The sequence below is a fragment of the Dichotomopilus funicola genome (assembly GCF_033296635.1).
Source record: "Dichotomopilus funicola strain CBS 141.50 unplaced genomic scaffold C8A04scaffold_3, whole genome shotgun sequence".
NCBI lineage: Eukaryota > Fungi > Ascomycota > Sordariomycetes > Sordariales > Chaetomiaceae > Dichotomopilus > Dichotomopilus funicola.
Window position 1 is genome coordinate 906,601 of NW_026944024.1, and position 21,663 is coordinate 928,263.

The 21,663-nt window shown below is 54.8% G+C and overlaps 7 protein-coding genes across 7 annotated transcripts; 3 read left to right on the forward strand and 4 right to left on the reverse strand.

Annotated features, from left to right (window-relative positions):
* Nucleotides 1–154: 154 nt before the first annotated feature.
* On the reverse strand, nt 155–1,714 carry C8A04DRAFT_9007 (BSD domain-containing protein 1-B; the record flags this gene model as incomplete). Its single annotated transcript, XM_062785318.1, has 4 exons — nt 155–481; nt 632–651; nt 708–1,455; nt 1,526–1,714. The coding sequence occupies 4 exons, from the start codon at nt 1,712–1,714 to the stop codon at nt 155–157; spliced, it is 1,284 nt and encodes a 427-aa protein (XP_062640887.1).
* A 1,770-nt stretch (nt 1,715–3,484) lies between these two features.
* Nucleotides 3,485–5,437, forward strand: C8A04DRAFT_34214 (transcription factor PAP1-domain-containing protein; the record flags this gene model as incomplete). Its single annotated transcript, XM_062782749.1, has 4 exons — nt 3,485–3,934; nt 3,992–4,766; nt 4,849–5,140; nt 5,200–5,437. 4 exons carry the CDS (start codon nt 3,485–3,487, stop codon nt 5,435–5,437), a joined length of 1,755 nt encoding a protein of 584 aa, XP_062640888.1.
* A 1,743-nt stretch (nt 5,438–7,180) lies between these two features.
* C8A04DRAFT_24772 (kinase-like domain-containing protein) lies at nt 7,181–9,293 on the reverse strand (the record flags this gene model as incomplete). Its single annotated transcript, XM_062779301.1, has 7 exons — nt 7,181–7,751; nt 7,816–8,267; nt 8,354–8,509; nt 8,571–8,775; nt 8,862–8,973; nt 9,041–9,163; nt 9,251–9,293. The coding sequence occupies 7 exons, from the start codon at nt 9,291–9,293 to the stop codon at nt 7,181–7,183; spliced, it is 1,662 nt and encodes a 553-aa protein (XP_062640889.1).
* A 6,184-nt stretch (nt 9,294–15,477) lies between these two features.
* C8A04DRAFT_24773 (uncharacterized protein) lies at nt 15,478–15,900 on the forward strand (the record flags this gene model as incomplete). The annotated part of the gene is made up of 1 exon (XM_062779302.1): nt 15,478–15,900. The coding sequence occupies one exon, from the start codon at nt 15,478–15,480 to the stop codon at nt 15,898–15,900; it is 423 nt and encodes a 140-aa protein (XP_062640890.1).
* A 287-nt stretch (nt 15,901–16,187) lies between these two features.
* On the reverse strand, nt 16,188–16,918 carry C8A04DRAFT_24774 (uncharacterized protein; the record flags this gene model as incomplete). The annotated part of the gene is made up of 2 exons (XM_062779303.1): nt 16,188–16,813; nt 16,900–16,918. The coding sequence occupies 2 exons, from the start codon at nt 16,916–16,918 to the stop codon at nt 16,188–16,190; spliced, it is 645 nt and encodes a 214-aa protein (XP_062640891.1).
* An 805-nt stretch (nt 16,919–17,723) lies between these two features.
* C8A04DRAFT_9104 (uncharacterized protein) lies at nt 17,724–20,678 on the forward strand (the record flags this gene model as incomplete). The annotated part of the gene is made up of 5 exons (XM_062785356.1): nt 17,724–17,786; nt 17,879–18,832; nt 18,894–19,202; nt 19,260–19,385; nt 19,449–20,678. 5 exons carry the CDS (start codon nt 17,724–17,726, stop codon nt 20,676–20,678), a joined length of 2,682 nt encoding a protein of 893 aa, XP_062640892.1.
* Nucleotides 20,679–21,087: 409 nt separating this feature from the next.
* On the reverse strand, nt 21,088–21,619 carry C8A04DRAFT_24776 (mitochondrial ribosomal protein L27-domain-containing protein; the record flags this gene model as incomplete). Its single annotated transcript, XM_062779304.1, has 2 exons — nt 21,088–21,207; nt 21,431–21,619. 2 exons carry the CDS (start codon nt 21,617–21,619, stop codon nt 21,088–21,090), a joined length of 309 nt encoding a protein of 102 aa, XP_062640893.1.
* Between the last annotated feature and the right edge of the window lie 44 nt (nt 21,620–21,663).

Here is a 21,663-nt window from a genome sequence, read left to right on the forward strand (position 1 = left end):
CAGGACTCCGTATGTCCAGAGCCTAGGATGAAAGGGGTAAAAAGCCAATCCAACTCCAGCATAAGCCAATCCCCCCCTAGATGTAAGTCGGGGTTAACAACAGCAAGGAGAGCCACGCTAAGGCTCTCCGTCCATAAAGTTGTGAACATATCAACTACTCCCAATCCTCCTCGTCACTGTCCTCGTCGCTATCCTCTTCGCTGTCATCACTCTCTTCATCGCCTTTCCGCCCCTCCTTAGGGCTGTTTGGTGCCTGGCTGGGAACGCCGGACCGCTGGCCCACGACATCGTAGCTCGCGTCACTATCAGCCTGCGACTTTTCATCGTTGGACTTTCGCGGCTCAGACGGCTTCACGGCCTTGTTGGTTGTTGGGGGGTGGATGGTGGTGGACGAACCGGCAGAGCCGGGCCGGTTCGGTGCGGCGGCGCTTTTACTGGGTCCCACTTCAGTTTCATCGTCGGAATCTTCATCGTCATCGTCCTCGTCTTCGTCGTCCTCGTCATCCTCCTCGTCTTCGTCTGATTCTTCCTCTTCTATTTTCCCAGTTGCAGTCTTCGGGGCTGCCTTGGTCTTTGGGGCTTTCTGTTTTTTCTGTTCCTCCTCCTCATCCGAGTCCTCGTCCCAACCCACCTCCTCTTCAGCCGCGGCAGCTATTTGAATGATTAGAACAGATCGGTGGGGTCAAACAACAAAACATGTCACGTACCTTTGAGCAAATCCTTTCTCCGCGCCTCGGCCGTTTCGATACCGTGCCTCAAGAAGTAGTACCGCTTCCAGAAATCCGCATACGCAACCTGATCAGGCACGAGCTTCTCCATGGTTGCTCTAAGCTCCGGGTACTTATCCAAGTCGCTGCTAATATCCGCGGTCTTCTTGTCGACATCAAACTCCTTCGTCCACGACTCGAATTCGGCCCCGGTCCCATCCTGAGTGAAGCTCTCGGGCGAAGTGTGGATGACGTGCAGTTGCGCATCGAAGCGCGAGGCGTGGATGACCCTCTTTCCCTGTGCATCTTTGCTCTCAAACAACACCGGGTTACCTTCGCCGTCCACCTGGGCACCGGTTGGGGGTGCGATCGTGATGGCGTCACGGAAGAAATCCCGCAGATTCGACCCGAACCGGAGCAGAGCTTCGTCGGCCGCGTCCTCGGCCCGCTGGAGATCCTTGAGACGTTTGGCCGCCTCGCCCCGAAGCCGGGAGAGGACCGTCTCGGAGTCTTGGAGCGCCTCGTCCGAGGAAGGGTTCTTGGACGCGGTCGGCGTTGTTTCGTTGTTTCCGTCTACTTCCCTTGCCGCTTGGTCCGATGACGGGCCCCCGACGGTGGGGAAGGATGTGTTTAACGAGAGGTTGCGCGTATGGCTAATAATGGTCTGTCGAAGGCCGGTGAAGCCGCGAGTGGCATCTTGCCCCACCGCGGAAAGCTCTTGCTGAGCTTCGCGGTAAACATTTTCTCCCTGCACCAGATGGTCAGTCGGTGCGGGGGGCGATAGCAAATCAGACCCTCTAGCTTAAAAAACGACGCACCTGCTTCACCACATTGCCGAAGAAGCCACCAATCCGGGCACCCCAAGGGCTCGAGGAGAAGGCACGGTAAGCGTCTTGCAGATCGGCATTCAAGCTCGCCTGGGGAGTCTCCTTTGTCTCCTCCTGCGGGGATTCCCCGTGCTCCTCTGGGAAGTTTGATTCTTGGATGTGGTCGTAGGCAATGTCCATCACGGGCGAGAGCCTGCTGCAATGCGTTCGCTGCAGGCAGGTATGATCGTCGTTAACGCAAATATCTCGGAATAGTATCTCGTCCAACCGCCGTGTACCCAGAATCTTCAAATCAGGGTATCGCGTCGGCCACGGCGTAGTTTGGATCGGTCACTTTGGGCCTGCAGAGGTTCGATTTAGGTTGGACAAGGCTGATGGCATCATGTCGGGTCGCCTGCCGCGGTGCGGAGATGCAGCAGCGGGGTCCCGTGGTCACCCCGCTGCCAGCCACTAGAGCGTATGCACAGACCACACAGGCCCTGAGACCCCGACTGTCTATCAGATTGCCCCCATGGCAGTAGGCCCAAACGACGAATTTTCGGGGTCCCAAGGTTAACTACTTAGTGTACCTTAGCGTTCATCATCCACTGTGTCATATAATATCAGCGACCAAAACGGCCATATAGTTTTCGAAATTATGAACGGTTACATCCGACTTGAAGGCCTTCAGAAGTGTGTGTGCTGGGGAAGGGACTCTGCATTCCAGTGTGCTGCGGTGCTGCCGAAATGGTTTGATATGGCGACCGTCCGGCACAAATAACGAGGTGACGGCAACCCTTGCCTCGCAGCGAGACATTTGGGTCTGAGTCAGCACCGCGCTCAAGACAGCCTGATGGGCTTCCGAGGCCAGACGGGAACAACGGCAGATACTTAGCCCAACAAAAATGGAAGAGATCCGATAACTAACTACATTAGTTGGAAAAACTGTTAGATTCGGGGAGAGGGCCTGTTTGTGAAGCAACGGAGGCAAACGAAAGGTAGAGTGAACAAGCTGCGATGTCGGCTTCCGATTGACGACGAATATGACGTCCTCATCGTAGAGTTTTCGTCCCACTGCACAACCGATCTTTTGGCTGTCGCCTCGGCAGTTTGCGCCCTCGTGCCCCTGTTCCTGACAGCCCGACGTCACGGCGATCAACTTGTTCTCCTGTCAGAAAGAAGGGGCTGGAACAGCTGTTCGCATCGTCGGCGGGGCGGGCTCCGGGTCTTGTGGGGTCGCACCTCACCCCTGCTTGAAGCCAGTCACAGCAATTCCCAAGCCTTCCATGACGGCTGACAAATTCACAGCGGTCATCGAACCCCTCCCACACAAATCCACCCAGCGCCCCTCGGTCTGACCCAAGCCGCAGCCCCCAAACCCCCATTGCCGTCGACATCCGTCCGGAGGCGAGCGAAAAGCCGTAGGAACCGTCACCAATTTCGAGTTGTCAGGTGCAAACCCAGGCAGCCAACCGCGCGGAAAGGCCGCAACTTTTCCCTTCCCCACTCCGCGCCCTGTGCAATTCGCCAGTTGTCAACCTCCCCGACATCCAAGAATCTGACCTTGTCTGGGGGGCAACTCTTCGCCCCTTTATCGACCCAACCTTTGCAACAACGACAGCCATCTCTCAGCTTCTCGAAGCACCCGCTTGCTCAAACCCTCAGCCGCCTCGATCTGTGTTTATCTCTTCTGTCTCTCTTGTCCGTCTTGTCGGGCCAGATAGGTACCCCGCCCTTGTCTCGGGTGGTGCTCGGACTTAACGGTTCGCTCCCATCGCGACTTTTCGCCCCCCAGCCACGCAGCACTCGGGGTTTGAACACAACGTTCATTTCTCTCTTGCGGCTCTAAGCCGTCGTGTCGTCTTTCCGACTGCGACTACTCTACAGTAGTCACTGCGGTTGTCGCCTCAGTTTCCGTTTCCTTTCATTCCCGCTTAGTATCTGAACGCGGTCTGGCGCCATTCAGCAGGAATGGCATCATCACAAAATCCGCTCCAGGGGCTTGTCCTCACGCCGCAGCAGCAGAGCTTGCTGTTTGCGGCTCTCAATTCGAATCGCCCTAGCAATGGCCAGTCAAACAATGGTTTCAATCCGGCGCCCCTACAGTACGATACCTCGCCCGTCCAAGGTGGCGGTATTTCGAGTTTCCAGAACAGCCCGGATTTCGAGTACGACTACGACTTTCCCGGCGCCGACTCTTCTGCCTTTGATGTCTCGTTTGACGACGTCAACCAAGCCAAAATGATCGGTGACTTGCCAGGATCTAAGCGGTCGCTCAAGTCCGACTCGGCGGACGCCGACTCGCCGGAAAAGAGGAGCCATCCCGATGACGAAGAGAGTCCCGGTGCCAAAAGGCGGGAGAGTGAGGAGAAGGTCGCCAAGAAGCCCGGGAGGAAGCCGCTCACAACAGAACCAAGCTCGGTAAGCCGACTACCCCTCTAACGATATGCGTTCATCATAGCACTAACATATCCGAAGAAACGGAAAGCCCAAAATCGGGCCGCGCAACGGGCGTTCCGGGAGCGCAAGGAGAAACATCTGAAAGACTTGGAGGAGAAAGTGCAGGAACTGGAAAAAATGTCTGAGGCCGCCAACAATGAAAACGAAAATCTCCGCGCCAAGGTGGACAAGATGACGGTTGAGTTGAACGAATACAAGAAGCGGTTCTCTGCCCTCACGAACGGCCGGCCTTCGCAAGGACCTGCGACGCCCTTTGGCAGTCTATTTGTCAACAACCTCAATGATGTCAACTTCCAGTTCGAGTTTCCCAAGTTCGGCAGCCTGCCGGGCCCCCCTATCAACAAGAAGGGATCAGGCTCATCGTCTCAGGCGTCTCAGGCCTCCAAGTCGTCCAAGTCATCTAAGAACAGTGTGGATCACCGGAGCCCGAGTGAGAGCTCACTGGACGGTGTTAGCCCGGGAAATTCGAGCACCTACAGCCAAGTCGGCCTCGACAGTCAAACCAAGCAAGATCTAGCCAACATCTCAGCTAGTCTCTTCACCCCGCCCCTCAGCAACCGTCAAGGGACAGGCAGCTCATCAGCAAGCATGGACGCGCATTATAATGTGGGCGGTGCAACCGCCACAAGCTCGCCCTCCGCCTCGTCCAACTCCAACATGGGTGGCCCCAATTCTTCCTGCGGAACGTCACCCGAGCCTTTTACTCAATCTCCGATGGGTTTTAAGCCCGTTGACACATTGAGCACCATTGGGGAAGAGCATCCGAACTACTCAAACAACAATCAGTCGAATGGTAAGTAGACCTCGGCTGCAAGGAGTCGGCCTTGTCTGATATCGCCGACGAAAAACATGATGACTGACAATGCCAATTGCAGATTTCGGCCATTTCACGGGACCTGGCCTGGATGATTTCTCTCAGTGGCTGCCCCAGAATGACTTCCAATTTGACCCCCAGGTTTTCGGCGGCTACCGCGACACACAAGACAACATCTTCGGGCAGAATCTCGACGACACTTTCTTTAATGAAGCGTTGGATATTGACTTCCTCACGCCATTCAATCAACCGATACAGGCTCAACCTGCCGGGAAGAAGGATCTGATCGCCCAGATCGACGCTGCTAAGGACTCGGACGAAACGCCCGTGGTGCTGAAATGCGAGGAGGTTTGGTATGTGTCGAAAGACTTGGAATTATCTACTCATTGCGGTGTTACTAACAACCCCATAGGAAGAAGATCAAGAACTGCCCCAAGGCTCAGGACGGCGATTTCGATTTGGATGGTCTTTGTGCCGACTTGCAAAAGAAGGCCAAGTGCGACGGCGTCGGCCCTGTCGTCAGCGAGACGGATTTTCAAAATGCGCTGAAGAAGTACCTGTGCAATGACGAAGATGCCGCAGCCAAACTCGACGCATTGGCAAAGAAATCGCAAGCCCTAGGTCAAGCTCAACCCCAGAAGCAAGCTTGAGGAAGTCCACTACACAAAACATGTACAACAACCGGAAATTGGGCAAGATCATTGAGGAGGTAACTCGAAAAACGAGGACCTTCGACCAGGTGTTTAACGGCGGAGTTATTAAGTTGCAACTTTCAGACGGAAATCGCATTTGCAATGGGACAAGCCTAAAAATGGCGAGGGCATATTTGAGGAATTCTGATGGAGGACGGTTTATTCAGCTGCCACACGGCGGTACAGTATGGGCATTCTGCTGCGGATTATGTCGGTTGATGTCGAGGGAAGATAGGGAGGGTGGAGCATATGAAAGAATATGGGCAACTGGTCGGACTGGAACGGAGTAACTAGGGTGGGACAACTTATTATTCTCGGCCTGCCTTCTTGTTTTCTTCTCTTACAGAAAGGGTGGGAACGAAACCACCACAATGGTTTGACTTGATAGTGATTGACTCTTGTGTATTTTTTTCCTTCCCAGTTCCCCTTTCCTCTCGAATGGTTTGCTTTGATTTCATAATGGATTACCTCAGGTGTTGTTACGAGGCGGTTGGCTGTCGTTGAGGTTAGGCGGCTCGTTCGTTCACACGTACATTATTATCGGGGCTTTCAACGAAACGCAACTCCTTCCTTACCCCTTTTCTGTTTCCTTCACGTTCCTGGGCGGATATGCGTTTCATTTTTATCTCGTGTAGTTGGAGGTTGAGGTTAGGCAACGAAATGTTACTTTGAGCTTTACTGACTGGCCGAAGAAGCAAAGTGACTCGTTGTCAGATGTTCTATGTGTTCCCTGCCTTGTGGGCTGTATACAAAAGCTTATAAACCGTAACACTATATCAATAACCTTGACCCCGCTGTATGATGGACCACGTAGTTGCCGGGCGTGGCAAACCATACCTTTGTTGTTCTCAACTAACTCAAACAACAATAGTCTAGCTGCTACCCACGTTCCGCCATTCTTGATCTGACGAGAGCTGCAACGAGAGAAAATTGGGATGGAAAGTACACTGCTTCATGCAGTCAGTAAGTAGCCAGAGCTTGCGATCGACAGGTAGATACAGGGACCGACCAGACAGGAGCCAAATGATTCATTAGAAACCCCACAAACCCACCCTATCCAAAGACAAACGCTCCTATGATAGTTAGATAGCACCAAGCGCAACAATGACGATGACAAGGCTGATGATGACAAATGATGGCTACCCAGTGTCAAGGCCAACCCTGTTCCCCCTTGACATAGTACCCCCCTCCCCTGAATCCTCCTCTCCCAACCCTCCCTCCATGCATTGCTTGCTTGTTTGGTTTGTTCCGGGCCCCCTCCAGCCCAACAACGACAAAACCGTAGGTGGTTATGTATGGGAAATGTACATGATGACAAGGGGCAAAACGACAATATGTAGTAGGAATGATGGCAAGGACACAAAATAACAAGGCATATAGTATCGCAGATATGCAACCCTCCCAAACTTTCCGTTCCGCGCGTTCCAGTCCCGCTTCGACTTCCACTTTACCTTGCCCATTTGCTGAATCGCTCACTCGCTGATTTGTAGTGCTTTGAACCCCTCGCCGGCCCGCTTGCTCAGTGTGACGCGATAAATAACCAGGAAAAAAAAAGGAAAAAAAGAAAAGGGAAAAAATGGCAAATATGACCCCAACAATCTTCCTCCTCATCCATGCCCAAGACCCTCAACCTTTACTCCTAGCCAATTTGGGAAGCCAGTGGGAAAAAGGCGGCCACGAACCATCCATCCACATTAAGTTTTATCCCAACACCACTCTCGCTCCCTCTTTCCCCAGCACACCCCTCTCCTTCGGTTTCGGGCTGTTCCCGCGTCCCTTCTTCCCTCTCAAGAACCCAAATACACCCCCACTACTCCCACTGCCGCTCCCACTGCCCAAGCCTCCCTCACCCTTCCCCAACTCATTATTCGCCCCGCTCGCGTCCGCAGGCAACGTCGCGTCTTGCCGCGCCAGATCACTCCAGCTGCTGCCCCCATCCAGCGTGACCTGCACGCCCCCCGTCGAACTCCCCACAATCATGCCCGGACCGCCGGATCGCCCAGCACGGTAACTCCCACTGCCGTTGCCGCCGCTAGGGTTACTGCTTGGGCCGTTGCTGGCGCTCCGGGAGGAATAAGGTTGCGGGTAGGGCGGGAGCGGAGGGGGACGGCCGGGTGGTGCGGCGCCGGCGCGGCGTTGGCCGCTACTTGTCGGGCGTGGTTGATTGTTTGGGTGTTGCGGGTGTTGCGGGTGTGGGGTGGGGGCTGTTCCGTTGGGGGCTGGAGATGGGGTGGCTTCCTTGGTGGCTTGAGCTTCCTGTTGTTGTGTGATTCTGGAGGGATAAGTTAGTGCTGATCATAAAGGGGAAAGGGGTGGCGTCGGGAAAGTAGGCCCACTTCTTGTATGCTGCGAGCGTGTAGTCGAACGGTCGGAAGTCGGTCTCGATCATGCGGTATAGCTCATCCTCACGGATCTCCTTATCGGTAGCGTCATCCTTTAACCTCTCACGGGGTTTTTGTCTCCGCGCGCGAGCCTCTAACGGTGCCTCCTCCAGCAACAGTTCTTCCAGATCATAAGTGGCATCGAAGTTGGTTTTCTCCGAAGACGGCACAAATACCGGCTCGATTTCCTTCTTCTCTAGAGCGATGAAGTCAATGGGCGCGAAAAATTCGTGTTGGGTGAAGCTCTCCCATGTTGAGCCTAGGCGCTTGTTCGGGTCGAGTTCGAGAGCATCTTTGATGGCGTACATGCAGGGCAGAGATACCGGCGGGCTGGTTACAGGAAATTTTGGCCGGGCGGCCTGAATGACGGTGCTCAGGGACGACTCAGAGCTGCCCTCGAATGGCCTCTGTGGTGGTTGTTAGCATCGGAAGCATGCTCGAGCCCAAGAATGGGGAGTCCGCCATGCCTAGTGCGGCTACAAAGAAGGCATACCTTGTTATAAATGCACTCATAAAACAACACGCCGAGTGACCACCAGTCTGCGCGCACGTCATAACCATGCCCAGCGTAGACCTCGGGCGCCAAGTATGCCAGGGTACCCGACTTGCTCGTGAGGACCTTGCCGTGGACGATATCGGAAGCGACATTCTGGCACACGTTAGTTGGCCTTCGCCATGCAGAAACGGGGGAAGGGTGTGAGAGCACATACGAAATCCGTTAAATGCACATGCCCGTCCGCATCGAGGAGCACGTTGTCCGGCTTCACATCTCGGTGAATGATTCCTTGCCCGTGGACATACCTCAGGGCACATCCGAGTTCGGATATCCAAAACCTTACCGCATCCTCGGTGAATGTCTTTCGTGAGATGTGGAACCGCAAGTCTCCGCCGCTCATGAGGTCGACCACCAGGTACCTATTTATTTGTTAGCTGGTTCCGTTCCGTCGCCAGCTGTTCGGGGCCTAGTCGGTATCGAGTGTGATAGGAACGGGCGCGCATACATGTATTCGATGTCCTGGAAGCTGTAGCGCAAGTTGCAGATGAACGGGTGGTTCACATGCTCGAGCATGCGCCTTTCACGTATTATGTTGCGGACGCTTTCCGAGCGTACAACTAAGGGGGGCGCGTTAGCCTCTGTATCCCTCTCCTTCCCTCTCCATGTCTAGCAGTAGTATCCCACCTTCATCTTTTCGAATGTATTTCAAGGCGAAGGACAGGCCGGTGTCTTTCCGCTCGACGATTCGAACTTTGCCAAAGGCACCCCGGCCGACGACCCGAAGAAGACGGAAATGATTAAGATTCGCTATGACACGACGCTCGCGTTAGCATGACCGATAGGTGGAAAAAAGAGCAGAGCAAAACGAGACCGAGACAACTGGGCCGGACTGACCTTCGCCGTCAAGCTCGACTGGCTTTCCTTGGCTGTTGCCCATGGCCGAAATTAATCACGGGATATTCCTTTTCTTCCGCCCACCACTGCTATGCACAAACTCCTCACTTCCTCTTTCTTTTCTCTTGTGGCCTCTTCCCTTTTGGCCCGTCAAACAACTTTCAGGGGTCCAGCACACCACACGACATCAGTTGCCACCTGGGCAGTCGGGACGGAGAGAAGGTTTGGCGGTTTGCGGATAGAACAGAACCAACACCGATCGACATCCGGGGCTCGCGCTGGCAAAACGGGCGGTACGGCACGGACGAAGCGAGACAGACCACGGTCGGTCTGATCTTGTCTGCTGTTCCTATGGGATCGGCTTATTCGAAAGGAGGGATAAGTGGTTCGGTTTGAGCCGAGGATTGGTTTATTTGTTCGACCCAATATGGGGATACTCGGACGTCGAATCGAAGCCTTTGGTCGGGACGGAAAGGGGGTTCGGTCGGGTAGACAAGCGAACGGGAGTTCCGGTCGGTCGGTTTGGCGATTGAGGGGTATCGAAGGGCCCGATGCCGAAAGAGAAATATCAAAGGTAGGTGGGAAAAGGGTGAAGAATGCGCTGATGGCAAACCTGCAAAAAAGCAAGTGGTTGTTTACCCTTTCAGGAGAAAAAGTAACACCTGACAGCCGAAGTCGCGTCGGATGAGTTCAGTTGAACAACGATAACTATTCTGGCGTCGAAGGGGTCCGTCAGGGGTTTCGGACTGGAGCAAGTCACTTGATGAACCCAGGAAGGGAAGACAGGGAATGGAGGCTGGTCCGTGAGGTGGTGGAGGCTGCTTGGGGGTCACGGCTCCAAGAAACGGGCCTGGACGGAGTTTGGCGGCCTGGGGCTACAGGGGTGCAGGCCCCAGCAACACGGATATCGTGATAACTGAAAGTTCTGCGCTCTCCTGTCCTGGCCAAATCAGGAATCATCCATTTGACTTCCGGTTCCTCGCACTCCCAATCTCGACCAACGAAGAAACGATATTGGGCTTTATACATTGGTGATTTCTAAATATTTGCTTCGGCCCAGCAACCCTTTACCTCACATGCTTCCTTTTTTACACTACACTAGGCCCAAGGTATCACAAAACCAAGAATTTTCGATGTGTGTGGAAAGCTTGCATGTCTCAGAGCAGGAAGGAGAGCGGGGAGGGGCAACGCCAATTGAAGGCTCTCGACGATTCGCGAGCGCAGATCGCGCCCCAAAATGGTGCATCCGCCATGGCGTCGTCTGTCGGTTCTCCCCCTTCAGATCGTCTCCATCTCCGTCGCGCCCCTGACGATATAGGGGGGGAAAGGAGTTCTGCGCGGACAGGGCGGTTTCAGTCGCATGCCACAACAAACCCTTAACGTTATTTTTCTTTGTGCAGCGTTTGACCACACGACGTAGGTCTCGCAGGTCTCACAGGACGCAATTTAAAATGCCACATGGCAACACGGCGTACAACGTGCGGCGTAGCGGTCAATGGGGAAACATGGCAGCCATCGTCAGCGCCGGGCAGCCCAACCCTCTTTTTCTTCGCCGTCCTCGCCAATTGGGTGGTGCTTGATTGGGTGGAGGAGCGAAGTGCTGATGTCGGCAGTGGTCTGTTGTGGGATCGTGGGAGCAGGGAAGATGGAGGAACCTGTGACCCGACATAAAAAAAGATCCCGATGGAAGAAACAGCCCCCCTCCCCAGTGGCTAGACCCCTGAAGGCCCCCCTCCCTCAACTCCTTGCGCGTGGCGACCTCGTGGCCACGGCTGGCGTGTGAAGCGGAGCGGGCCAGGTTGGCTGAGCGCGGCAATTTAAGCCAGGCCGGGTTAGCGACAACGCTAGACACCCGGTCGGTCATTTCGGGCGCGTTCCTCCCTTCGATCGCAGCACGGCGGGTGGTGCTGATACGATCAGAGACATCGCTTCCTTTCCCCCCGCGCATGTGGGCATCGATTTAAACGACTGGGACCCGACAAGATAAACAAATGCGGGTGTCCAAAGTGCCCTGCGACTTGGCTTGGGCCCGACCAGATGGACGGCGTGGTAGGACAAGAGGGGAAAGCCGAGAGGAACGGATTGTCAGTCAGCAGACCCAGAGACCCAGTCCCAAGTAGCGGGGAGCGGGGGAAGTGCCTCGACACCTAAACTGGTCGAACCAAAAGTTGGGACGAGAGCCATCCACCCGTGCTCGCCGTGCCATCGCATGGGAAGAGGGACCGCCCCACTAAGGGTTTTAGCGGGATATGCACTGTGTTCTGCATAGCCGAATGAGAAGTGGCATGTGGGAGAAGGGCTCCATCCTGTTTGTTTCAAAGGCGGAAGAGCATGGAAATCCTGGAAACTTCAGCCCACACTTGTCACCGCCTTGGAGAACGCCGCATTTGTTGGGTTGTATCGTGAGAGAAGGCATCGGCTCTTTCAAACGGCAACCGAGTGTCAGCTACTATCGTCTACACTCTACTACTCGCGTATATTCATGGCCAACAACCGCGATTTCAATCAGGCTCCGGCCGCTCCCTGGGTCGTCAAGATTCGACATTGCTTTCGAGTTAAGCGAACAAGAAACACTGTTGATTCGCACTGGCTGCCAGATGCAGCCGGGATGTGGCGGGGGGATTGTGCCTGCGCCCAGCCTTTCCCACGTGTGAGCTGCTCACCCACTCGACCCGCCCGCACAGCGCTGAACAACGTGTCCCGACGGCATGCATCAGCCCCAAATTCCCGCCCGGGCCGTGTCATGTTTCATTTTCGCCCAATTCATGGAACAAACCCCCTCAAAGGAAAACCTTTGCTGACACAACACATCTCCGGGGCGGCCGGGCACGGCGTGGCGGTCAACCCATATCCAGGGATGCCGCGAGCAAAAATGACAACATCCCACAATCCTACGTCAGAGCCGGCGATCCCGGTCAATGCAGAAAGATGGGGGTTCACCGTTCAGCAAAATCTCCAGCATTGTGCGACACCGGCTGCTGACTCAACAGGCACAGTTCTGTGTTGGGACGGGATCCCGTTTGCGTTCCCGGAGCGGAGCAACCTCGAAGCCGCTGTAACAACACCAAACGGCGCCGACGACGGAAGCCGGGAGGCGTCGCCCATTCGACACTACTTCAGTTATTCGTACCCCCATACATTCCTCCAGAACGCGTTCCGTATACTCCCGATGGCCGTGCTCTTGGACCGCTGGGATCTCGTTTCGAGCAGATTGGGGAAATGGAAGCGAAGCGGCAGGCAAATTGAGGTCAAGAAGGCGGTGTATCAAGTCCTGACGGAGGACCTACCCCCAAGTGACGAAACAACGCCTGGTTTCTCGAGAACGTATTCGTATAACCTTAGCGGAGTTGTCCCAGGTCCGATGTCCGCCACAGCTTTGCGTATCGTGATACTTTAGGTGTCAGGCTGAAAATCGGTCCCCTTACCGCCGCCATGAGCCGCCAGTTCAGTTGCTACCGGACGCTATCACACTGGGGCGTATACACTGCTCGCAGTTCGTTGCCACATCGGTCATAATATCTACCAACATGCGTTCACCAAGAAGAACCCCGCCTGTACTCGTTAGGGCTAGTCCTCTACGACAATCCCGATCGCTCTGTGTTGTGGGCCTTGCTACTATGTACACTCGAGTGGCTGCTCCATTAATTCCGCCGAGGCTGGGAATTACTCAGTCAATGATGCTTTCTTCGTCCTTGATTGCCATGCCTTCGTAGTTGTTTCAATGGTTGCGAGGAGCTAGAGACCAAAACATTGAGCATATACGCAAACAAGCAGACGAAAGGGGCGGTCTGCGCAAAAGTCAAAACGCAACTACGGTCTCTAACACGCCCCCAATCAGGAAATCTAACAGCCCACCAACATGACATCAGATACTAAAGCCTTGACCATGGTCTTACTACTCTTGTTCTCAAACTTCCCCCAATTCCTCTAGGTCCGCTATGAAGCCTCCTCTCCCATCTCAAGCGTCCCATCAAACCCCTACAAAAACACATTTCCTTCGGTCGTAACCAAGAAACGCCCCCCCCCCCACCCTCAAGCTATTGTTGTACATAACCCCCGCCGCCGACAGCTACGGGACTGTATCTCGGCACTTCTTGAGATCACCCGACCCGGCGTTATGGGCATCGACGAGGTGTTCGAACAAGGAGTCTACTACGCAGGTGGCTTTGTCTGTGGTGGGCCCAAGGAAGCGGGTGACTTAGTGACGTACCCGTACCAGGGAGTAAATATGGCTCTCATTAACAATGCCATGCCGAGGTAAGGACAGTCACCTGGCCTAGATGTCGATATTCGTCCTTCAGCGGGTGAGTGGTTTGGAAAAGGGGCTGATGAGGATGACGGCGCCGAGATGTCCGGTATACTAGATATTGGTGTATCTGTCGTTATCAGCGTCGTTGACCGCTTGTGTTTATGTTAGCCGTAGAAGCGTCTAGGTGGGTGAGGTCGAGCTGGGTGCTGTGCCAGATGGGCCAGCATCGAAGGGATCCAATTCCACTCCATCAAGAGAGGATGTTTCTATGAAGTCAAGGACAAACGTAATCCGATGCGGTTCCGAGAACCAGAACACGGATATGATAGAGGACCAACCCGGGAGTTGCGCCAAGGCAGAGACTCTCAACAGTGAATGGTCCTCAAGGTGCCATGGCTCATAGAAGCGAGGTGTCGATTTCCTAGGAGGGAAGGAGGTGTGCCGCAGATTCCGGCCAACATCAAGGCCACATTCTCATGCTCCTTCCCTCCCCCCTCACCGAGGGCATATATACAAGATCCACGGACCTCCTGCCACCAAACCCCCCAGCAATACCAACAACTGGTTGCATGGCGCAGTTGGCTGGGTGGCGCGGCCCAGGGGCTGCCTCACCCCTCGACAACCGATCGAGAGGCTCCAGTTCAATCCGGAGAAAAACCCATCGGGGTTTTCGTAACCAAGCACCCTCCATCAGCCGGTGATGGAGGTCGGCTGGTGAGCTTTTTGGTCCTTCTCCTCTTTTTAGGAGGTAGTAGTACAACGAAGAAGAGACGAAGCCCCGAGTTGTGGTGGACGAGATTATAGCTTTTATTTATGGCCTCTTTTTTCCCAGGGAGATCTTCGGAATTTGGATTGATATTCATTTTTCCTCTACTAGCAAGGAATTCTGATGAAGGCTTTTTAGACCCTACCTTGACCAAATTTTGCGCCCGCCTTATACTCGTGGTCACTTCCGTTTGAATTCAAATTCAGCGATCGAATCGAGCATCCGCACGCCCTCTGCCCCAGACTCGACCCGCCATGGGCCAACAAGGAACTGAAGACGTGTCGAACACGGCCCACAACACGGTCCTCTCCTGATGGGCTCGGTTCTCTGGTGACGGTTTGGGGGCATAAGGGCGCGTTGGTTGGTAGTGGTGACCATTCAAGTACAACTCAGCCAGCTGATCCCCGAGTAGTTTTCTGCCGGGCCGCGAATCGTGGCGGCGAGTTTCGTGAGGGACGGAGGTTTTGGTCAGAATCATCATAGTGACAGTGTAAATGGAGAGGGAATACTCAGTGCAACAGGTGCCGAAACCTCTTTTCCTTGTCACAAATTTATCGGTCGAATGTGGTACAGACGACACAACTATGCCCCTCCAAGCAGAGCAACAAGTGACGATGGGGTGCAACCAATTGCTCTTTCTTGACTTGAGTACTTAGTTGAGTATCAATTAACACACTGTAAGTGACTAGATACACCTGCTAATTAATTTCCCACCACATCTTCAAATCCAGTAAGGAATAACCATACGGCAGTCCAGGACCCAGGTTGGCAAGTCCGGACTATTTTCCACAAGCAATCATTTTGGACAGGCCAGCGGGAAAAACGTCATTTTTGATGAGAAAAGTCGTACACTACTTCCCATTTTCTCAATTTTGCAACTGGAGGAGAGCGTGATAGTCAGGAAAGAAAGAAGTGCCATTTTTCTATAAGAGTCAAACACAGCCAACGCTGTCCGTCTCGGCAGTACACTAGTTAGTAGGGAAGGGTACCTAAGGTGCTAAGGTATGAAGTTGATCATTGCCCCACTTTTGTACATTTGATGCTGTATTATTGATAAGTCGTCATGACGTCACAACTGCACTCGGTTCACACACCTTGAAGTGGTGTTTACTTTCTCGTAGTTCAATTAGTTACAACTGAGCATCACTTGAAAGACTCCTAAAACTGAGAAGAAAAACCTAACCAAAAACACCAAAACTTCAGTTCCTCACGATGCTTCGAACAACCAGCCATTCATTCCGCCTTCCCCTGCGTTCCTTCCGGGCGCCAGCCATTTCCTCCTTTACCCAACAACACCGACCATACCACCTCACCGCGCGCTGCCTTCTACCATACAAAGACGACCAAGACCGCCAAAGCCTCAACCCACGCCGCTCAGAGGGGACCAAGAGCGCGTCCGACGACGAAGTGGCCGAGAAATCCGACGCAGCCTTCAACCCGCGCAAGACATCGCCTGAAGCGGAGCACGAGAGCGCGGGGAAAGAAAGCAACGGGAACCCGCTGGAGGCGAGCGGGGCGAACCAGGAGTTGTCGAGGCCGAAATCGTCGTCGCAGCAGCGGTCTGGGGAGGAAGGGAAGAAGGAAAAGAGCGGGGGTAGTGGCGGGAAGAAGGCTGGGAAGGTTGCGCCGATGTGAGAGTGCTATTAGCATGGATGATAGAAGATGTTCAAGTCTGAAGGCTCGTGTCAGATGGGAGAGAGCCGGAGGGGGGGCTGGTTACTGCAAGTTACCAGCATAAGCCTCAAAACTAAGTCAAGAGGACAGTTGGCTATCTGTCATAATTTGCATCATAGATCACACTATTGTCCTTGCGAGAGACCGCCCGCCACCAAATAGGGAAGCTTCAAAACAACCCCCCAACGCCTGTGACATGCCCTCTACATAGTACTCGCCCTTGACCTGCCAGTCCACCGGCCGCCGCCTCACGCATACAACCCATCCATATCATCCTCCTCCTCATCCCCCTCCTCCTTTTTCTTCTCTTCCACCACCACCTTCCTCTTCCCCATCTCAGCCCGACACATCGGACACGTACCCTTCCCCCTCAACCACGGCCCAACACACTCCAAATCAAACCGATGCCGTCCCTTACACGGCAGCTCCACAACCAAACAATACTGATCATCCAGATACCGCTCCGCACAGATCGGACACGTGTCCGCATCCTCCCCGGCCTCCTTCCCCTTCAGCGTTTTCCGCGGCACGCGGTCCAACCCGTCGAGAAACTCCTGCGTGACGCCTTCGATCTGTTGTGGCGGGCGCGCAATGTCTAGCTCGAGGGCGTCGACGAGAGATTCTAGGAAGGCGCGGTTGGTGTCGGTAGGGGCGGTGGTCGCGAGGGTGCCCATTTGGTCTTGGAGGAGGCGGAAGAGTGCAGAGGTGTCGGAGGGGTTGGGGACGGCGTGCGGGTTGTTGTGGGGCTCGTGGTGGGATTGGGATGTGGAGGAGGAGTCGGGGAGGAGGTTGTCGAGGTGGGCGGCGAATGTAGACATATCGATTTGGCGGCGGCGGGCTGGGGCGGCCGCGGAGGCCTTTATGTTGTGCTCGACTGTGAGGGTGCTTTTAGTGAGTTGGGGTACGGGATGATGGGGGTGGGCTGTTGGATCTCGGGGTTGATGCTGAAGGGGGAACTACCTTCATATTGAGTCGCCATGGTGGGCGGTTCGTCGTTGTTGACTGCGAATTCGAAGGTTCCAAACTGCGGTGAAGAATAAAGTCGAGAATTCGAAATTAGTGGTGAGGTAGAATGAAGACCTTGAAGGTTACGCCGATGCGTAGGCAAACTCCAGGTGACGCGGAGCTTGCATCGCGGGGAGCTCGCTATCGATGGGCTTATCGATAACGGGCAGCGACAAGCGAGCAAGGGTAGGCCCCGGTTCGCAGCAGAAGCCCACATGGCCAGTGCGTTGGGGGTGGACCATCCCAACTTTTCTAGTGGATTTCAATTCGATTTCAGGGGCAATTGATTTTCAGATGTCCATCAAAATCAACCGAGACCCGGGGTGTTCTCACATGAATCGCGAACCGCCAAACCCATTTGCTTGCATGCCAATGTCGCGACTGTTGGAGGAAACACAACATACACGTATAGGTGTAGTGTAATTACTAACGTCGGGCCTTGTACAACATAACCTTTTTCTATTTTAAAGCCTTTATCTATCGACTTGACTCGTTGGCAGGGGGAAACGGTTTCAGGCGAGATCAGCGCCGTAACACCACCTGCTGCCATTGGCCCTTGGGCAGCCGGAATTGGTGTTGGCAGTTCGTGTGCAGCCCTGCCACGCCGCTGTTGCGTTGCCGTGCCATATGACATCATATTTCAGACGAATACCCTCCCTTCCGATCTTGTGGAAAACACTAAAATCCACCACCATCCCTTGCTCACCGGGGACCATGATCTTATGAAGGATCATTGAGTCCGAGTGGGAGTTCAAAAACCAATTGCAATATCATCTACAATGAATACCGCGGGTGTAGGCCTGGCGGTTACGCCAACCGTCATATCGACGTTTCTGGGTCACGTATGTTATGTTTCTATCTGTAGGACGGAATACCGTACACAGCATCCAAGACGGAACGGAACCCATCGAGATTTGAAGCTCACACGACACAGTACTTGAACCGGAAACTCGTGGCCCACAAACCCACTGCGCACCTGTCCTACGACGAGGGCCTGCACCTCATCCGCTCCTTTCTGGCCCACGCCTCGCGTCACACTGTCGAGGAACTCCAAGCCTTCACGAGCCAGTGGGTACCACACCCGCAATGGGTGAGGGTTGACCACATTGAGATCTCCGCGAGCCACCTCACGCGCGCAGCCGACCTTCTCGCCGAGCAATTGGGTCCTGATGGCCTCCGCCAGGTCGGCGGCAGGGAATGGTGGCAATGGCGCAGGCCCAAGAACCCGCTCAAGGCCGAATGGATCGAGATGAAGGCCGACTACCAGGAGCGCAAGAAGAACACCGATCCGGGCAACCGCGTGATGCTGTATGTCCACGGTGGCGCGTACTATTTCGGGAGTGTAGACGAGCACCGTTACCAGATCCAGCGCCATGCGCGCAAACTCAAGGCACGCGCCCTAGCCCCGCGGTACCGGCTGTCGCCACAGTTTCCCTTCCCGTGCGGCCTCCAGGATTGTCTGGCGACCTACCTCCACCTGCTCACACAGCAACCGGCGAACACTGTTGTCCTGGCCGGTGATTCTGCGGGAGGTGGCATGGTCCTGGCGCTGTTGGTCGTCCTCCGCGATAGGGGCATTCCTCTGCCCGCGGGCGCCGTGCTCATCAGCCCATGGGTGGATCTCACGCACTCGTTCCCAAGTGTAGCAGGCGACTGTCCACTGGATTACATCCCGGCGTCTGGGTTTCACCATAAACCGTCGCCAGCGTGGCCGCCTCCTAATGAAGACGAGCTGGAGGAGCTGAAGAAGGCGGCTTTGGCGCAGAAGAAGAATGAAGTGCCTGTGGAAGGGAGCGGTGTACCGACTGCCGAGGATGTTGCGGAGGCTACTCATCGGTTGGAGTTTGTCATCGATGGTGAGAATGTAGAGATCAAGGAGCAGATCCAGGTGGGTGTTTAGTTGGATCCGATCTTGTTGTGGGCCACATTCGCCGCTAACATGCGTGTAGATGTACACGACCAACGAGCTCCTAGCCCACCCTCTGGTTAGCCCCATCATGCAGCCTTCCCTCGGTGGTCTTCCCCCGCTGCTCATCATGGCTGGAGGCGGCGAGTTTCTGCGTGACGAGCAGATTTATCTTGCCCATAAATGTGCCAATCCGTCAGCGTACCTCCCGCCTGAAGCGTTAATGGATGACAATGCGCGGGCTATGGTCGACCGGTACAAGCCTACCGATGTGCAGCTACAGGTCTGGGACGACATGTGCCATGTTGCGCCGACCCTGAGCTTTACTAGGCCGGCCAAGTACATGTACCGGGTGGGTTTGGTCTTTGAACCGTTTTTGGAATGAGCGGAGCGACTAATATGATTATAGAGCGTGGCCCAGTTCTCTGCCTGGGCTCTCGCAAGAGCCCAGAAGGTTGAGGTTGACATCCTCAACGACGATGCTATCTCTATCATTTCTATCTCGACCTCTTCGAGTGAGACTGATAGCCAGCCGGTAAGTTTGATATGGCATACACCCATGGAAATCAGCGCACTAACACAATTCCCCTTCCCCAAGCAAACCCCACGAACCCCCAATGGGTCTGATAAACCGAGTCATCATACCAAAATCGGCAAAGCAGGCGATCCCCTACCGCCCTTCGACGACCACATGATCCGTCAGCGGGTGACCCGCCACGGTGACATCCTCGCTCTCCCCGAGCCCTCGGAGCTTCCGGCTTGCCTCATGGCGCGCGACCTCGTTGGCGTCGTCAAGGTCGGCACCGTGCGGAAGTGGCTCGTACAGAAGCGTCGCTGGGATGCTCGCTTCAAGCAGGCCAAGGCCTCCGTGCACAAGCAACGCCTGCGTGAGATGGCCGTCGGGTACGAGGTATTCGGTGAGGGAGAGGTCCCGCCGCCCACCGCGCTGGCCGGGCGCAGGAAGCTTGGTGGCAAGGAGATGGATAAAAGGAAGCGGAAGAAGGCCAAGAGTTTGGGGATGTCGCTGTGGGCGCTGTGGGGTTCCAAGCATGACGAGGCGACGATGCAGCGCGAGAAGCAAGCTGTTAAGACGCCGGAGTTGCAAGCTGCCGGGCCGGATCAGGGCCAGGGGGCAAGGCACTTTTCGGATATCGAGAGACAGGAACAAGAGGCTCGTGAAAAGGGGGGTGCACAGGTACCTAGTCAAGGGAGCAAGGCCCGGACATGGAGGGGTATGGTTAGTAGGAAGCGGACCGTTGCCGAAACCGCTGGTCCTGCCACGGCGGCTGATATCGGGGGTGCCACTGGTGAAGAACCCGGCCTTGATCTTCGCCCCGCAGGTCCAGTCCGCGACACTGCCACCGGTACCAATTCCGTCCCTGCCATGGGGACCACCACCGCTTCCCCCTCCCACACAACCGCTATCCCCACTACCGACCCCGCCAATACCGCCGAAACCATCACCAACAACACCCTCCTCTCCCCCTCCGACGCGCTCGACACAGGCGTTAGCGGTAAGCGAGTCATTATCGGCGGCCTGGCCACACCTTTCAGCCTGCGCAAGGAGCCCGAGACGGCGAGCATGATTACCCTGGCCTCGCCCGGAGATCGGTCCTCGATGCGGCTATCGACGGCGGACTTGTCTATGAAGGAGGCGAGTGTTAAAGATGCGAGTATTAAAGGTAATGGTGAAGATGGTGATGACGACCCGACGCCGGGGGTTACAACGCCGTTTACACCCTTTTTTACCCCGGGGACACTGGGTGGAGATAGACCGATTTTGGAGAGGTTTGTTACGGCTGATGAGGGGGTGCAGCAAAGTGCTTGAGGGGTTGGTTGGGTTAGGTCAGACTGTGATGGGAGAGTTTTGTGGAGCGGGATAGGTGGTTTCAGTTCGATACCCGTGTATTATGTGGTTTGTCTTTGTGCGTCGAAGTGGATAGTTTTGAAGGTCGAGAGTTGGATATAGAACGCGTAGATGTTGTATTTACAGCCGTAAACAGCCCATGAGATACCCGGCTTCTCTGACATCCTGCGACGTGTTTGATACTACATTGTATACATCTTTTACATATTCCTCGATTAAAGCCACTCCGAAACGCCGGCCCCCGATACATTCATTCCCTGTCCTCGCCCATCACGACGAAGGACGAACTCAATGCGGTCTCGTCTTCATAGTACCACCCCGACGTGTCATCACCGCCCCTCCATCACTCCCAATCCATGTCGAGCAAAATTTAGTCTAGCCCGTTCTCCGCCTTCCAGCGCTCCAGATACATTGTCGCGTCCTTCGGCCCAAGCTTGGTATCGTACTTGCCGTATGTGCGGGGCATGGTGGCTGTAACAAAGGGCGTGAGCTGTGATCAAAGACGGTTAGCACAATATCCTGAGCACTTGTATCCCGTCCTTAACCTTAGGTCGTCTAATCCACACAACCACCCATCTTCAAGTCCGACTCTTGCTTCTGTCACCTCAATGCCAATCCAATACCACCCTCTCCAAACATTCCTCGTTTTCCCCCACCAATTCCCACCCCTCTTTGTCATAACCAACAATTCAGATGAACTCTTTCAAACCCACCTTAAACCCATCCAACGGCGGGCAGACATACGTCCGCACCTTGTTCCACTCGATAATATAACCACCATGCTTGGTATGGCGACCCATGGACCCGGACCCGGTACCCTTGTAGTAGCCCTTGTTGACGTCCTTGGTTGTGAGCCGCAAGCGGCGATAGCGCAGCACCTGGAGTGCGCGTGTCGGCTGCATGTTGGTGGGGTGGTGGTTGTTCTCGGACCCCGGTTTGTTTAAGG